The 18,767-nt window shown below is 38.4% G+C and overlaps 2 protein-coding genes across 3 annotated transcripts in view; one reads left to right on the forward strand and one right to left on the reverse strand.

Moving 5' to 3' along the window:
* Positions 1-18,767, forward strand: part of LOC105481070 (protein kinase cGMP-dependent 1) — a 1,243,906-nt gene that overhangs the window by 448,152 nt on the left and 776,987 nt on the right. The gene's annotated exons all lie outside the window — the stretch shown is intronic.
* On the reverse strand, positions 1,326-4,379 carry LOC139356244 (endogenous retrovirus group K member 6 Env polyprotein-like). Its single transcript, XM_071069621.1, has one exon. The coding sequence runs from the start codon at positions 4,377-4,379 to the stop codon at positions 2,580-2,582; it is 1,800 nt and encodes a 599-aa protein (XP_070925722.1). The 3' UTR covers positions 1,326-2,579.

Raw genomic sequence — 18,767 nt, forward strand, 5'->3', positions numbered from 1 at the left:
CTTTGGAACTCACTAGTAATTGTAAAAAGGCTCTTTTTTTTTTTTCTGTTAATGCTAATATCTTCTGTTTAGCATTTCAAGTGCCTCTTTAAAGAGTTAATGCACTTCATTATTTCACCTTGAAATGATTTTCAAGTATCTTAGCAAATTGTGAACAGAACGTCAAGCTCATTTGAATCACAGAAGCTTGCCAGCATTTAAAGACCTTTTTAAGAGGGGGTTATGTATCATGAGACTTTTTTTTTTTTTTTTTTTTTTTTAGTTCATGTACAATAATTCTGTTGTATAACTTGAAGGATAAATTAGCATTTTCTACTCTGACTGTAGTTTGAAAGCATTATTAAAATCTTGGAAATAGCTTGAAAAAGAGACACACATGATATACAAAGTGATATAAGGAATTAGAATGATTTCCCACCTTCCTTTTCACCCTTCCCATACTCCAGTTCTTCCAGTACAAACTCTACTTACCTCCACAGACTGGGGAATAATGGCAAGAGGCATGGACTTTAGCCCCAAGTATGAATGACATCTCTGTTGCTTGGGGGTATTTTTACCCTAAGTGAGTTATTTAACCTCCCTGAGTTTAAATTTCTAGAATCAAACACTATGAGATTTAGTAATTGATATACAGTATTAAATAGATACTTAATGAATGTCTATACTTTTCCTTTTTTACAGAGGACAAGGTAGGTGAAAAAGAACAGACAGAAGGGATACAAACTGTGGAGGAGGAGAATCAAAACCACCCAAATGAATAGTGTTTTGTGTCCATTGGCTCTCTCATGCCTCCTTATCCATACTGCCATTGACCTAGCTAGCTAGGACTTTCCCCTCTCCCTTGAAGGGTAACAGTAGCTTCTAGTCTTTTTCCCCTTACATCTACCCTGGACATGGATACTGAGTTAATCCTATTACTTTCTAACCTTTCTAAAGAGGTTTCTGGTTATATTGCTCACTTTGACTCCCCAAGCTGTGGTTTTAATCCCCATGGTTCTCCTAAGGCAAGGGAGCATGGTGGCAGAAGCATAGTCGGTCAGTCTGGGTTGAAGATTGAATATACTTCGGGCCTTAACAAGTGGCTTAACTTCTCTAAGTTTCAGTTTCATCATTCATGAAATGAGGATAATAAGATATATTTCACGGGCAAGGCTTACATAAGGTAATATATGTCAAATGCAGAGTGTCATTCCAGATAAAATAGTAATCAACAAATGATGATTGTTATAATGTGAAGGGGTGGCCTGCCCCTCCACACCTGTGGGTGTTTCTCGTAAGGTGGAACGAGAGACTTGAGAAAAGAAATAAGACACAGAGACAAAGTATAGAGAAAGAAAAGCGGGGCCCAGGGGACCGGCGCTCAGCTTACAGAGGACCCACGCCGGCCCCGGTCTCTGAGTTCCCTTAGTATTTATTGATAATTATCTTTACCATCTTAAAGACAGGGGAGTGGCAGGACAATATAAACAAAGAAAAAAGAGGAAATCGGCAGTAAGACATATGAACAAAAACCTCTGTGACATGAATAAATTCAAAGGACAAGGCTGTGCCTTGAGATGCATATGCAAACATCTCCATAAACCTTTAGGCAGCATAGTTTGTCTATCACATGGGGAGAAACCTTAGACAAATACCTAGCTTATCTAGGAACAAAGTCACACCCTGCACGCCCAAAATCCATTAAACCTTGAGTTACCACAGCACATGTCTCTTGCAAGGACAAGGTTGGGGGTAGGGTCACAGACTAACAGCATCTCAAATACAGAACAAAATGGAGTCTCTTATGTCTACTTCTTTCTATACAGACACAGTAACAGGCTGATCTCTTTCTTTTCCCCACATTTCCCCCTTTTTTTTTTCAACAAAACCACCATTGTCATCATGACACAAAGTAATAGAATATCACAAAGCAAGTGGAGGCAGGATGGTGTTAAAATTAAAATTTTTGGGCATGCATAGTCATGGATAACATTTTATCAGAAAACAGGGTTTGAGAGCAGACAACCTGTCTGACCAAAATTTATTAGGTGGGAATTTCCTCGTCCTAATAAGCCTGGGAGCGCTACAGGAGGCCGGGGCTTATTTCATCCCTTCGGCTTCAACCGTAAAAGGCGGCACGCCTCCAAGGGGGTCGTTTATAGGCCTACCCTCAGAGCGCATTCTCTTTCTCAGGGATGTTCCTTGCTGAGAAAAAGAATTCAGCGATATTTCTCCTATTTGCATAATGAAAAGAGAAGAAATATGGCTCTGTTCCGTCCGGCTCACCGGCGGCCAGTTCAAGGTTGCCTCCCTAGTTCCCTGAACATTGCTGTTATCCTGTTCTTTTTCCAAGATGCCCAGATTTTATATTGTTCAAACACACATGCTCCACAAACAATTTGTGCAGTTAAGGCAATCATCACAGGGTCCTGAGGTGACATATATCCTCCTCAGTTTACAAAGAAGATGATAGAATTAAAAGATTAAAGTAAAGACAGACATAAGAAATTACAAAAGTATTAATTTTGGAGAACTAATAAATGTCCATGAAATCTTCACATTTTATGTTTTTCTGTCGTGGCTTCAGCCAGTCCCTGTGTTCAAGGTCCCTGACTTCCCGCAACGTTCTCCCTCCCTTTTCCTCTATATAAATGTGCCATGGCGATGAAGGCTTGTTCGTTCTCTCGATTTTGACGCAGGATTCTTCGACTGGTCCGGCACACTAAAAACAAGCCGATTAAACAGAGACACATAATTCCAAAATTTACTGCAGTAGAGTTCCCAATAGACTTAATCCAAGTCGTGGGGTTTAATCCATAAAGATTTTTTGCCACTTGATCTAACGCCTCAGCTCCAGGCACAATATTTAAGTGACTTTGAGAGGCTTCAAAAATTTGTTCTTTTAATTTAGAAATGTCTAAAGTGAGATTATCTTCTCTTCCCTGTAGATGGCGTCTAACCATGTCCCAGTGATGTTTAGACTCATTATAAACTTGGGGTGTAATACAAAAATCTGACGTATTCCAGTCACACTGTAACTGGAAACGATGTTCCAAGCTCATGAGTCTATCTCCCATCCAAATGACGGTTTGTCTAAGATCATTAATTTGATTTGCCAATTTTTGATCGATACCAGATTGTGAATTCCACAACCTTGTGGAATTCTTTTGCCAATTGTCAACAAAGCTTACTGTCTGAACAGAAGAGTGCAATGCAACTCCTGCCACAGTGGCTGTAGCTGTGACTGCAATTAATCCCATAATCACTGCAATTAAAGTAAAAATGAATCTTTTGGATCTACTTAAAACGCCTTTTAATACTTCAGTCAAAATATGGATGGATGGTGAGGCCTCCCATGGTCGGTCCATGGACACAGGGATCCACACGCCTTCTCTTGCTCTCACCAGCAGAATACGGTGCTGCCAATCAAAAGTTGAATCAATGCAAGTAAACAATCTGCAATTTTCACAAGTTATAGTTTGGGAGTCTGGTTTAATAACTATATTTCCTATGACTAACATATAAGGGGGCTTTACACAACTTTGTAAAGGAACTGTTAGACTGGAATTTAGGTTGATAGAGTAAAATGGCTTATAATCTCTTGTTTCTATAGTTTGATTTCCAGACCAAATTCTAAGGCGGTATGAAGCCACAGTAAGTCTCCATAATTCTGGATGTTCAGGACCAAAAACAGGACTTATCATTTTTGGTCTTGGAGTAGAGATTCCCTTTTCTCCCCATATCCAAGGGTAGAAAGACTGTAATTTTTTGTGCTTATGTTTATCTAAATTTTCCGTTAAATCACTATCAACAGTTGGACTCACTAGTGCACTGGGACAGAATTGAGTTTGTCCTGTGCAATCGTGGTAGAATTGACCTCTAGGTGCCCAATCTATAACTGTTCCGAATGTATTGTTTTGTAATATCACTGCACTATTGGCCACACATTCTTCCCAAACTAAATCTTTTGATTCTCTGGAAATCTCTTTGGGGCAAGGTTTCCCTTTTGGCCTAAATTTTAATGATCTTTGATAAGAAAAGTCTTGTAAATAGTTTACCTGTGGTTTGAGTGACATTCCGCTTACCATGTGATAAGTAAATCTACTGGTGGGACTGACAGTAGGTACTTCTACCAACCAATTTTGAATAGCAGGCATTAAACATCCTGGTGCTCTCCCTAGGCAAATAGGAGGATAACGATACCCAATGGAAATATTTATCATCATTCCTTCTTCCTCCGGTTTGGCAGGGCAACGATCATCTGTGGGACCAGGTACCCACACACTATTATTAACATATACTTCAATAGGATTATCCATCCATGTAACTGCCCGAATTAAGGGCGGGAAAGGCACATAGGCCCAGTAGGTATAATTAGCTGCAGCTGCTCCTGCAGGCATGGGGAGACTTACCACCGTTGATACAATCATTAAAGCTGTAAGCAGCATTTTTTCTGGGGTTTGTGTCACCTTTGTGCTAGCTAGGCTTTTTCCAGCTAACGATGTCAGCTTCTTTAACTGTGCCCAGGTCGGCAGCTCCGCCTTCTCGGTGCGTGGTGACTTCATCTGTTCTTTTGATATCATCACTTGGTTCATCATGCGAGTCAATGGTGCTCGATTGCGGTGTTTCTGTCTCCGTGGAGGCGCTTTTCTTTGCATCTCCGATGGGTTCATTGTAGAACTTCAAATGTCTAGTGGGTATCCAAACAGGAAGCTGATTTTCTCCTGGTGAAACACAAGCAAAACCTCTTCCCCAGGTTATCACCTTCCCTATTTCCCATGTCTTATTTTTGTTGTCTTTCCACCAAATCAGTTTTCCTTCATGTGGACTGTTCTTTTTACCAGTAAGATGTTGTTCTGCAGAAGTAGTAGTCTGATTTCTATAAATGTTTAAAAAATTTAAAGTATAGAGTGCTAGATTAAGCTGCATCTGAGGAGTGGTATACTCCTTACTGTCTCCCCCTTTTTTTTGTTTAACTAACTGAGTTTTGAGTGTTCTATTAGTTCTTTCAACTATGGCCTGTCCTTGGGAATTATAAGGAATTCCTGTTGTATGTGTAATATTCCACTGATTTAAGAATTTTTGGAAAGCTTTACTACAATAACCTGGTCCATTGTCAGTTTTAATTTTTTCTGGAACTCCCATTACAGCAAAACAAGATAATAAATGTTTTTTAACGTGGGAAGTACTTTCTCCTGTCTGGCATGTTGCCCATATGAAATGTGAATAAGTATCAACTGTTACATGAACATATGATAATTTTCCAAATGAAGGTACATGGGTAACATCCATTTGCCATAATGCATTAGGACACAGACCTCTGGGATTCACTCCTGCCTCTTGAGTGGGCAGGTGTAGTACTTGACACTGGGTGCAATGTTGTACAATATCTTTTGCCTGTTTCCATGTGACATCAAATTTGTTTTTTAACCCTGCTGCATTTACATGAGTCAAAGCATGAAGTTCTTGTGCTTTTATGAATGCAGAGGATACCAGTAAGTCAGCTTGTTCATTTGCTATAGTTAAAGGTCCTGGCAAATTAGTGTGTGCTCGAATATGAGTAATATAAAATGGGAAATTCCTTTTTCTTACAGTTTGTTGTAATAAATTAAACAACTGGTTTAACTGATCATCCATGCTATATTTAATTAGAGCTGTCTCAACATCCCTTGTAGCCTGTACTACATATGCAGAATCTGATATAATGTTAACAGGTTGATTAAAATCTTGTAACACTGTAATGACTGCAACCAACTCTGCTCTTTGAGCTGATTGATACTGAGTTTTGATTACTCGCTCTTTTGGTCCTGTGTAAGCCGCTTTTCCATTGCTGGAACCATCAGTAAATACTGTCAGAGCATTTTCTAAAGGCTCATGTCTGGTAATTTTAGGTAAAATCCAAGTAGTCAATTTTAAAAACTGGAAGATTTTTGTTTTTGGGTAATGATTATCAATAACTCCCACAAAATTAGCAAGGCCAATCTGCCATGCACCAGAATTGATAAAGGCTTGCTTAACTTGTTCCTTGGTTAAAGGAACAACTATTTTGTCTGGGTCATTACCACACAATTTTATTATCCGTAATCTTGCCTGACCAATTAATGTAGCTATTTGATCCAAGTACAATGTAAAAGTCTTAATTGTACTGTGAGAAAGAAATGACCACTCCACAAGATCAGTGTTTTGAATAATGATGCCTGTTGGAGAATGTGTAGTAGCAAAAATCAAAAGTTGGAGTGGGGCTAAAGGATCTATCCTATTTATTTGCGCTGACTGAATTTTTTCTTCCACTAATTTAATTTCTTTTGTTGCCTCTGGGGTTAATATTCTTTTACTATTTAAGTCTGAATCTCCTCTTAGGATAGAGAACAAATTTGACATGGCATAAGTAGGAATGCCTAGAGTTGGCCGAATCCAATTAATATCGCCTAACAATTTTTGAAAGTCATTTAATGTTTTTAAAGTATCTTTTCTTATTTCTATTTTTTGTGGCTTAATTTTTCTATTTTCTATCTGCATCCCTAAATAATGAAAAGGAGCAGAGGTTTGGATCTTATCCGATGCTATTGTTAGTCCTGCGTTGGCAACCTCTGCTTGCAGAAATGTGTAACAGTCAATTAATTTTTCTCTTGTTTCTGCAGCACATAAAATATCATCAATATAGTGAATGATATAACAATCTGAAAATTTGTCTCTAACTGGTTGAAGGACTTGACCTACGAAAGTTTGACAAATAGTTGGACTATTAAGCATTCCCTGAGGTAGTACTTTCCACTGAAACCTGGTGGCTGGTTCTATATTATTTATGGCTGGTATAGTAAAGGCAAATTTTTCACAATCTTGCTCTGCTAGAGGAATGGTAAAAAAGCAATCCTTAAGATCAATTATAATTAAAGGCCAGTCTTTTGGGATCATGGCCGGAGAGGGCAATCCGGGTTGAAGAGGCCCCATGGGTTGAATTACAGCATTTACAGCTCTTAAGTCCATTAACATACGCCATTTGCCTGATTTTTTCTGAATTACAAATACAGGAGAATTCCAGGGTGAGAATGAAGGCTCAATGTGTCCTTTTTTTAATTGTTCCTTTGCTAATGAATGTAAAGCCTCCAGTTTTTGCTTCGGTAGCGGCCACTGATTTACCCATACCGGTTTTTCTGTTTTCCAAGTTAATGGAATGGGTTTAGGAGGCGCTACAGTGGCCGCCCCTAAAAAGGATACCCTATTCCTTTTCTTTCTTGATTTTTCTTAGTCTCAATTGGGACTTTAATGCCATTTTCATTTTTTCCTAACCCCTTTCCTGGTATATATCCCATCTTAGTCATGATTTTTTGACTCGTGGGGCTGTATAATGGAGCGGGCATAATGATTTCCGCACCCCATTGCTGTAATAAATCTCGACCCCATAGATTAACAGGAATTGAAGTAATCATTGGCTGAACAGTACTTTCTTGATTATCTGGTCCTAAACAATGTAAAATCATTGTACTTTCGTACACTTCTGAAGCTGTGCCTACGCCGACAAGTCTTGTAACAGCCTTTTGTTTAGGCCAATTTTTTGGCCATTGATTTAAAGCAATGACAGAGATATCTGCTCCAGTGTCTACCAACCCTTCAAACTGTTTTCCTTGAATAATGGCCTTACACACAGGTCTGCTCTCAGAGACCAGATTTGCCCAATATGCAGCCTTTCCTGCCGGATCAGTGCTTCCGAACCCTCCTGTTCTTTTTATCTCACTGTTTCCAACTTTAATATAAGGTAGGAGTAATAGTTGAGCAATCCTGTCTCCTGGACTGGCACTCCAAGGAACTGAGGAACTAATAACCAATTGAATTTCGCCTTTAAAGTCTGAATCAACCACACCAGTATGAATTTGAACTCCTTTTAGATTTAAACTCGATCTTCCTAAGATTAGTCCTACAGTCCCCTCAGGCAATGGGCCATATACCCCTGTGGGGATTTTTTGTGGAGGCTCCCCTGGAAGCAGAGAGACTGCTTGTATGGTGCATAAATCTACTGATGCACTGCCGTTTGTGGCGGGGGATAATTGCTGTATTGTGATAACTGGCTTATTCCCTGAGACACTTGTGGCAGTGGGGGTTGTTGTTCCTGAAAACCCTGAGGAACAAAGGGCTGAATTTGGAATGCCCCAGTTTGTTGCGGGGCCTGAGGCTGGCCCCTCCTCTCGTTTCCCGACAGTAGTTGCCCATTTTTATCAAATTTAGAACGACATTGATCACCCCAATGTTTTCCCTTTTTACATCTTGGACATAGGCCAGGTGGCTCTTTATCTGTTCTTGTAGTAGCTTGAGTAGTTATATTTTGTTTATTTGAGACTAGGCAATTCTTTTTTAGATGACCAATTTGACCACAATTATAACATCTTCCCCTAAATGTTCTAACCTGTCCTCCTAAAGCAACTCCTGTGATTGCTTGAGCCATAAGCATAGCTTTATGCATAGCTCCTCCAATTCCATCGCAGGCCTTAACGTACTCTGAGATTACATCTGATCCTGCGGGAACCTTTCCTTTTAATGGCTTAATGGCTGATTGACAGTCAGGATTGGCGTTTTCATATGCCATCAACTCCACTATGACCTTACGGGCATTCTCATCGGTAATTGACTTTTGAGCAGCATCTTGAAGTCTTGCTACAAAATCAGGGTAGGGCTCTTTAGAGCCTTGTCTTATTGTATTAAAGGAGGGGCAGGCGGTTCCTGGGTCTTGGATTTTCTCCCAGGCCCTAAGGCAGATAGCCCTGATTTGCTCAATGGCCTCATTTGGCATTATTACTTGTTGGTCAACAGTGCTCCAATTTTGACCTATTCCTAATAGTTGATCTGCATCTATGTCAATTGGAGGATTGGCAGTCCTATTTTTTCGGACCTGTACTTGTGCCCCATCAATCCACCAAGTCTTAAATTGTAAAAATTGAGAGGGTGAGAGTGAGGATTTTGCCAGAATCTCCCAATCATAAGGAATAAGTCTATGTCCATGAGCAATGGAATCTAATAATGTTCTCATGTAAGGAGAGTTGGGTCCATACTGTTTTACTCCCTCTTTCATTTCTTTTAGCATTTTTATAGAAAAAGACTTATATCTGGCTTCAGCTATGGGAAGCTCTCCCTCTTGGGCCCCTTCTCCAGGTGGTCTTGCTTCTAATATTACTGGGAATTGCCACGCCTCAATATCTCCTTGTTTTCTTGCCTCATCAATAATTTTATGTAACGCACTACCCTGTGTACTAGGCGGTGCTGTAGGATTAAGTTTCATGGTGGGCGGTTGAGGATATGGCACCCTGCCCTGTGGCGCTAGAAATGTTCCTGGCTGTCCACACGGATTTTCTGGGGGCTGCTGATACTGTAGTTCAGCTGGCGGCCAGTATTGATAGGCTACTGGCGGCTGGGTCTTATCTTCTACCAGCTGATATTGTGGACACTGCATTTGGAATGGCATTGCCATGACAGAGACTCTATCTTTTTCTATTTGATCTTCTTTTGGAGTTTGTACTTGTTTAACCTGCGTTTGAGGTTGTAAATTTACAGGCATCTGAGCTGCTGGAAGAGCAGTTGGCCATCGTGGTTTAGACTCTGATGGCTCTGCTAATTCTGGATTTTTTTCTTCTAATTTTAACGTTTCAGGATATACTACCTCCTGTAATTGATTATTGTCAACATTTTGCGTTGACCGAGCCATAGCCGGCTCTGATACACATTCACAGTGTGAACTTTCCTTTCCTTTCCGGGATTCTATCCCTGCCTCTTTTTCACAATCTACTGCACAGCTTTTAGGGACATCAGAAATTGGAACGCTATCTTCTTCTGTTTGAAATGGTTCTAAAGCTACTTTAATAATGACCCAATCATTCCATACTGTGAGCGGAATGATTTTACCTTCCCTGCTTGCTTGTTTTAATTCTTTGCCAATTTTTTCCCAATCTTTTAGATCTAAAGTTCCCTGTTCCGGAAACCATGGACAAAACTGCTCTATTGTTTGAAACAGCGTAATTAGATTTTTGGTAGAGACTTTAACTCCCCCTCTTTTTAAGAGAATTTTAATAAAGCTGCGATAAGAGGCATATTTACTCTTAGTTTGCCCCATTGTTACCCTAGGTTCTTCCGAGCGCACAAGCTTACCGCAAGGCTGACTGTAGACGTACTCGGGAGTCTCTCGTCGACTTGTCCTCAATGACCACGCTCCAGCGTACCTTCACCTTAGAGAAAAGCCTCCACGTTGGGCACCAGATGAAGGGGTGGCCTGCCCCTCCACACCTGTGGGTGTTTCTCGTAAGGTGGAACGAGAGACTTGAGAAAAGAAATAAGACACAGAGACAAAGTATAGAGAAAGAAAAGCGGGGCCCAGGGGACCGGCGCTCAGCTTACAGAGGACCCACGCCGGCCCCGGTCTCTGAGTTCCCTTAGTATTTATTGATAATTATCTTTACCATCTTAAAGACAGGGGAGTGGCAGGACAATATAAACAAAGAAAAAAGAGGAAATCGGCAGTAAGACATATGAACAAAAACCTCTGTGACATGAATAAATTCAAAGGACAAGGCTGTGCCTTGAGATGCATATGCAAACATCTCCATAAACCTTTAGGCAGCATAGTTTGTCTATCACATGGGGAGAAACCTTAGACAAATACCTAGCTTATCTAGGAACAAAGTCACACCCTGCACGCCCAAAATCCATTAAACCTTGAGTTACCACAGCACATGTCTCTTGCAAGGACAAGGTTGGGGGTAGGGTCACAGACTAACAGCATCTCAAATACAGAACAAAATGGAGTCTCTTATGTCTACTTCTTTCTATACAGACACAGTAACAGGCTGATCTCTTTCTTTTCCCCACAATAATGGCTTCCTGTTCCAGGACAACCATTTTTAATTACCTCGTAACTAGAAAAACAGAGATTTCTAAGGTTCCCTGAACCTTTTCTTTCTTATTTATTTATTTATTTATTTATTTATTTATTTATTTAGATGAAGTTTTTCTCTTGTTGCCCAGGCTGGAGTGCAGTGGCATGATCTCAGTTCACTGCAACCTCCACCTCCTGGGTTCAAGCAATTCCCTGCATCAGCCTCCCAAGTAGTTGGGACTACAGGTGCATGCCACCACGCCCGGCTAATTTTTTGTACTTTTAGTAGTAGAGAGAGGGTTTCATTATGTTGTCCAGGCTAGTCTCGAACTCCTGTCCTCAGTGATCCACATGCCTTAGCTTCCCAAAGTGCTGGGATTACAGTAGTGAGCCACCACACCCAGCCCCCTGAGCCATTTCTATTTTGGTGCCTTTATGCAGGGATTTATTTGCATTTAATGCCTTCCATGTAAAATTTCTTTTTACCCCATCTTTGACTATTATACTCACACCTACTTTTAAAAGTCCCATTCAACTTCTTCCTCCTTTTTTCTAGTTCCTTTGTTATTTGTATCTCATGCTGAATAGTGGAAATTTCTTCCCTAACTTGTCAGGTCTTTACAGGTGTAGGCTATGCCTTAATTAACTTTTTTCCACATTTCCACATTCCAGTTTTTCACATTTCTCAGGAGACTCGTATAGAACCTGGAAGTTGGAGACAATACTTAGGAAATGAAGAGTTCAATGTGCGACAGGCCTTCAAGGATGTTGACTTCTTAGAAGCTAAAATGCTGATATGAAGGCATTCCTTCAACTAAACTATGAAGATTTCTTAGTGATGATATATTTGGAGTATTCATTACTATTTCATAGGCTTTATAATACTCTTTTGCAGGGTCTCCAACAATCAGCAGGAAATATCTGCCGAAACCATGATGTTTTCATTTACACACTTAAGTTGTGACACTGCTTTTCAAAGTTTTCCTCCTTCACCTTGACAGTTAGCTAATTTAGAAAACTAATAATCTAAGCAAATTCATAAGGCTTTTTCCTGACACATGAAAAAGATGGAGGAGGAGTAGCTGGGAAATAATTACGTCCTAAGCTTTGTTTTTATCTGATTCTACTAGTGACTCTGAAAATATTTTTGATGCATAAAATGATAGAGTTGAAGTAAATTTTGATGGATGAGCTGAATTAACTTGCTAATGATATAAAACCTTCACCTGGAGTAGTCTATAGCATGAAACAGGATTCACTAATATGGTTTCAACCTGCACTTGCCTTTTTGATGCCCTTTCATGGGGAATAGTAAATTGTCAAGCCTGTGTCCCTTTACCTGAGCCCTATTAGCAGTGTCCACATAACAAAAGTGATCATTGTCTTTACTGAAGGCCATCAACTTTCCTCCCTGTCATATCAAAGAGAAATCCCACATTTATTTACTTTTTAAAAGAAATTTTATCTTTTTAAAATTTTGATCTATGTATTTATGCATTTTGAGACCAGGTTATGAGACTGTCTAATTTTTGTATTTTTGGTAGAGATGGGATTTCAACATGTTGCCAAGGCTGGTTGTGAACTCCTGGGCTCAAGCGATCCACTTGCCTCAGCCTCCCAAAGTGCTGGGATTACAGACATGAGCGGTTGCACCTGGCCCCCACATTTATTGTCACTGATCATTTTTAATGTATACTCTGTGTCAATCAAAGTTTTATTGAGCACCTACTATCTCTAAGCCCCCAAATAAGACTCACCACTTAAGGTAGACTTCCTCTGTTAGTTAACCCTAGAGCACTAAGAATGGGCCCTATAAAAATGTTCCTTAAATTGACTAAACAAAAATTGCTTTTTTAAATCTGAATTGTTATGTTTGTATATTTTTTGCTTTGTCCAGAAAGTCACAGTCAACTTTATCCTTGTTAGAAACACTTGTGTTGCTGCTGTTGTTGTTCTATTAAGTACTCCCAGATTCTATCTGGCAATATTTCTTCATTCTTTTAAAGATGGAGGTAATTAGCACTGATTAGCAAAGAGATATATGTATTAATAATCTTAACTAGGTAGTTGCAAAATCCAAAACATTGGATACTAGAGAAATTTGAGCTTCAGGCTGTTCCATATTGTTAAGGAATAGGGCCAAAAGTTTTTTTCAACAAATAGAAAATATAATACAAGCCTTTTGCTCAACATTCAAAATGAATTTGAGTTTCTTAATACTGAGGTACCTTTTTAGCCATATTAGTAAATGTCAATTGCCTTTTATTTTTATTTTTTAATAAAGAGTATGCAGTGTCCTGGTTATCCTCTTTACATTTTTGGTTAACTGTAGTTATATTAATAAATATCTGAAACAATTCCTTTGGAGTTCCAATTATTGGGAAGAAACTACTTGGAATTCTTCACAGGACAAGTGATTATTAAGGTTCCTACCTTGAAGATTTTCTTGTTTTGAATAACAAATCTTCCGCAGAAGGTGGTTAGACAGAACTCATTTGCAGTAAGTGTCTGTGTACCTGATCTTGGAAATAATTAGATTGCTTTGTAGCATAGTTTCACAAGCCTTACTCAGTATATGGATTCTTAAATAAACAATAAGAAAATGATATTATGAAGAATGACAGCCCACATACAAATCCCCTAGTATAATAAAAAGTGATTAAAGTCATTGTTCAAGTGAGCCAATTCTTAAGCATGTACTTATGAGGGTCTACTAAAATTTTATATTGCTACTAAATATCAGAACATGTTAAATAACATTGTTTGCTTCTGTTATTTTTTGTGCCTCATATAAGCTGGCAAAAAGCTTCTTTGGAAACAAAGAGGGCAAGACACTTTCTTGTCTTTGAGTAGTGATTTCAGATATGAGCTAGGTTCAGGAATTCTTATTAGGGTCATGTTACCTCTTAAATGTGCTATAGTGTAGCAGCTTGCTAACAGTGGCAACTTATGTTAGAAGCCATTTACATCTATTGTTGATGCACTGCAAGATAGACTCTCCCCAGCCAAGCTTCTCTATAGGCAACAGTTCTCATTAGAACAAGAAGCCTCTTTTCATCTCTTCATTTTATAAAGATATTAGTTACCCTCATTTATTGATCTATCCCTCAAATTTCTTGAGACCCCTCTCCAAAGTGTTTCCCTTCATCTTGTAATCATTAAGTACAGCATTATAAAATACATTATTATTTCTGTTTGCAATAAGAACATATAACAGAATATAATATTGCTAATTGTAGGCACTATACTGCACAGTAGCTCTCTGAGACTTCTTCATTTTGTGTAACTGAAACTTATGTCCCCTTTCACTGATACCTCTCCATCCCCCTTTCCCCCAGCCCCTGACAACTACCATTCCACTCTCTACTTCTGTGAGTTTGACAAGTTTAGATTCATCATATAAGTAGTATCTTGTAAATAAGAGAGCAGGATGAGACTTTTGGAGGTTATGGATAGGTTTATGGCATAAATGTTGGTGATGGTTTCACAATTGCATACTTACTCTAAAGTCATCAAGTTGCATATATTAGATATATACAACTTCTAGTATATCAGTCTTACCTTAATAAAGTGGCTTTTGAAATACACAAACCTTGCCAAAGGTTTGATTGGAGTATAACATTTCCATTCTTTCTGGCTTTTGAATGGCTACATGTGAATAGCCCTCCACCTATTTTGAATAATCTCAAAACCGAAATAGCTTTTCAGAGGAAAATCTTCCATTCCCTACTATTTGAGCTTCTCATTTAAGGACTAGCAAAGTTTTGACTTTTCAAGTGAATGCTGAGTAAGGAAATGTTGAGCTTCCTTAGTATACTTTACCATCATTAACAATTTAGGGTTCATTGGCTTGAAATAGTATTTTGCTTATCTCACAAAAGAATTTTACCTTCTGAATCACTTAACTCAATTCACCAGTGCTTGCTATATTGTCACTCTGTAATTTCTAATTTCTACATGCAGTAGTTATTTTTTCTGAAGGATATTGTCCTTCAAGAGGTGATCTGTTGTCAAATTCCAGTTAATATTCAGATTGCCACAGGCTTTTTACTCTCTCTTTCACTTTTGTTAAAAGGCATCATTAGATCTTGAGAGGGTATTAAAGAGCATTTGCTAGATGTAAAGAATGCTTACATCAATAATTCGACTTAGTAGTTGAAAGGGGAAAAAGCAAAATGTAGAGTTAAAAGTACATAAACCTTATAAATACTGCCAAGCCAGTAATACCTGTTCAAGACATTAAAAGAAAATCTTATAATATTGAGAATGTAAACCCTTAAAGCTTAGAAGTTCTAAGCTTCTGCATCTTGCAATTCAAAAAAAATAAGAATACATGTTCAAAATATGAATATTAATCTGACATATTTCTGCTAGAGGAGATTATATTAATAATTTACCAGGATATTTTGAGTTGGTATTTTTTTGAGTGAGCACTTTTGGTATTTAATATTTACTAATATATAAGCATCTTGAAAACCAGAATTGTACTTTACAAGTATGAACTCTATAGTTAAATTAAATAAATATTAAGGTAGCAATTAGTAAGCGTTAGAGACAAGATATAAAAACTCAGTAGGGAGTTGTGGTAGTGAAGTGGCCCCCCAGAGGCCCTACCTGCTACTTGTATAATCCCTTTCCCTTGAGGATGGACTGGACCTCATGACTTGCTTCTAATTTAGAGAATACAGGAAAAGAGAAGGAAGAGCCAGATTACTGAAAATGGGCCAAACAGTTAAGAATATCTTAAGGAGTATGTCTCATCAATGGAGAAAAGCTAAGCCAAAAATGCCCTGGACAACGAAGCTCGTCATTTATTGGCATATAATTTCTGAGACCATATATCTGCCAAATAAAAGTACTGCAATTGGAAACACATTAGAAATCACTGGCAGTTATCCTGAATATATAATCAAAAAGTGTTTGAGTGACTCTTAGATTTATTTCAGTTTCTAATGTTTGGAGACTGTAGAGAGATGATGATGAAGAAACAACTGAGGATTTCAACTATGTGAATATAGTTGTAAAAGTAGACAATCAGCTTTTAAGAAGAAATTCTACCACCATTTATTGAGTGCCTGTTTTCTACTATATATCGATAATATATGGTTCTAGGATTAAAATGAGACTACATTTTAATCAATAGAGTCAGTGGAAAAAAATCAGTCATCATCTAATTTGAATTCTGTGTAACATGTATGATAAATGCCAGATCAGCTATGGCTCACTGGGTGACTGCGAGTCCAGTCCTAAATGTATGAAATAGTGACAGCAGGCTGAATGGTTTTCTAAAAATTCATTCTTATAGTTGTCATCCTTCTTTAATATATGGAAGTTGAGCTTTGCATATAACATTTTAATGTGACAATTCTCTAGATGTACTTTGGTCATTCTAGGTTTCTAAATGGACTACAAGTTCTAATTCCTAACTAATGCCCTTAAAGAGCGTTTGGGTACAAGTTCAATCAATACAACAGTAGAAAGACATTTTAATAACAGGTTCTTAGCATTGGAAGTGTGAAAACTCATTACATTTCAGGAATTAGATTTTCTTCCTGAATATAATTGGAATGGAAATATTTTATTTGGCTGGTGACAGCACTATAAACCAGCTCTGTAGTAGACTTTGACATCTATATTTTCTATTAGATGATGTTTGTGCAGACTTTTTATTTGGCTTGAAATATAATCATGCCTAGATATGTTTAACTAGGATCCTAATCCTTGAATCTACTAACCAATACTAAGCAGAGTGTGAATGCTATGTGGCATTAAAAATTTAAACACACACACATCACCTATACAAACTAGACAATAAAAATATTTCACTGGGAGCCCCACAGAGGGCTTTTGGTAGCTTAGATCTAGACTGGCTCTCTGCATTCACCTTTTCTCTGGTTATCCCAGGGATTCAGGCTGCATTCTTCCTCTACTCTTCATCTGTTTCAGGTTTTCTCTCTCATATGTCAAGAGTGGACTACAATCTCTTCAGTTTCTTGTTTCCATCTCAGACAACAAGCACACAGGCCCTCTTATTCTAGGATATTTCTACTAATCACTAAAGGAAAGTGGGATACTAAAACAAACAAACAAACAAACAAAACTGCCTTGGCAGGATGTCAAGGTATTAGAGTCATTCTGCTTGATACAGAGTTAGCAACATGCATTGAAAAATTATCTGAATGTCTTTCTAGGCATTTTGCTAGGCATTGAATATACGGAGATAAGAAACAGCTAGCCTTCAAAGACCTCACCATAGAATGTAAATAACACAGCAATTATAGCACAATGTGATAAGGATACAATGGAAAAGAAGAAAATATATGCTATCACAGGAACACAGAAGGTGGGAAATGATTAATCTGTAGGCAGAAGGGATAGGCATGCCAGGTAGAGGAATTAGCATGAGCAGCAACATAGAGGCAAGAAAGAACAGAATAAATTTTGGGACTTAAAGACACCATGTTGAGCAATGAGGCACAGTGGGTAGGCATAAACTGCCAGATCACTGTTTCTCAAAATGTATTCCCCCAACTAGCAGCATCAGCATCACCTGGAAATTTATCAGAAACGCAAATTATCAGACGCCACCCAAGACTCCTGATTCAAAAAGTGTGATTTAACTAGCCCTTCCGGAACTTCTGATCCACACTAAAGTTGAAAAACCACCGTTCTGGATTATGTCACACCTGTAGACTGAAGTTCTTGTTTTAAAGTCAATAGATTTTAAACAGGAAAATGACATGTGTTGGATTTGATATTTTTAAATCAAAAGAGCTGTCTGAAAGCAATGTGGAGAATAAATTAGTGCACATGTGATGAGAGGTGAGGGAATAAGATGGAGGGTAGGGAATAAAATTGGATGATGCTTAATAGACTGTTGCAGTAATTCAGGTGAAAATAATAGGGCATGAACTTAAGAGTTGTGATGAACAAGGATTTGAAAAATATTCAATAGTTAGTCATTTTCAGATTATTAAGAATGTTCTATGACCTATTTACTATAGTTCAACTGAATGTGAACTCATTGATCATCACTACCCCTCTTCCTATCTTTTGGGCCTACTTTTAGTGCTGGCCACTGGAATCTTTTCTTTGAAGAACACTTAAAATGTAAGTGTTCTGGCCAGGCACAGTGGCTCAAGCCTGTAATCCCAGCACTTTGGGAGACCGAGACAGGTGGATCACAAGGTCAGGAGATCGAGACCATCCTGGCTAACACGGTGAAACCCCATCTCTACTAAAAAATACAAAAAACTAACCGGGCGAGGTGGCAGGCGCCTGTAGTCCCAGCTACTCGGGAGGCTGAGGCAGGAGAATGGCGTAAACCCGGGAGGCGAAGCTTGCAGTGAGCTGAGATCCAGCCACTGCACTCCAGTCTGGGCGACAGAGCGAGACTCTGTCTCAAAAAAAAAAAAAAAAAAAGTAAGTGTTCCTCCCATATAAGTGATCAGTTTCATGTCTAAACAAGATGAAACACTTGTTTAGGTTTTCGTCTCTGGTATCCAGACACAATTATATCAGAGTATTTCCTCTGGCCTTGAATCATAATTCCCTTTACAGTCTCTGACTCATTCGAACAAAGCTACATGTATAGTGGAGAGGATATTCCTTATGGTGTAAGCAATAATATTATCATTGTCCTGACTAAAATAAAAACAAATAGGAAATTATTTACCAGTTCTTCTAGTGGTTCCACATTTGTGGTTCTTGCATTATAGGTAAACACTTATTTATTACATTTACTAATATGTATTTAGCATCTACTATAATGCAGCAACATAAGTGAAACTTATCTGATACATACTTTAAATATATAAAACCAGATTAGGATGATGATGAAATAGGATTCAAGAATCACTGTGTTCTCAACATCTATTGAACCCTCTTATGCATCAGTCTCTTTGCTCAGTGTGTTACATGCATTATTACT

Source organism: Macaca nemestrina, chromosome 9 (genome assembly GCF_043159975.1).
Source record: "Macaca nemestrina isolate mMacNem1 chromosome 9, mMacNem.hap1, whole genome shotgun sequence".
In the NCBI taxonomy this organism is placed as follows: Eukaryota; Metazoa; Chordata; class Mammalia; order Primates; family Cercopithecidae; genus Macaca; species Macaca nemestrina.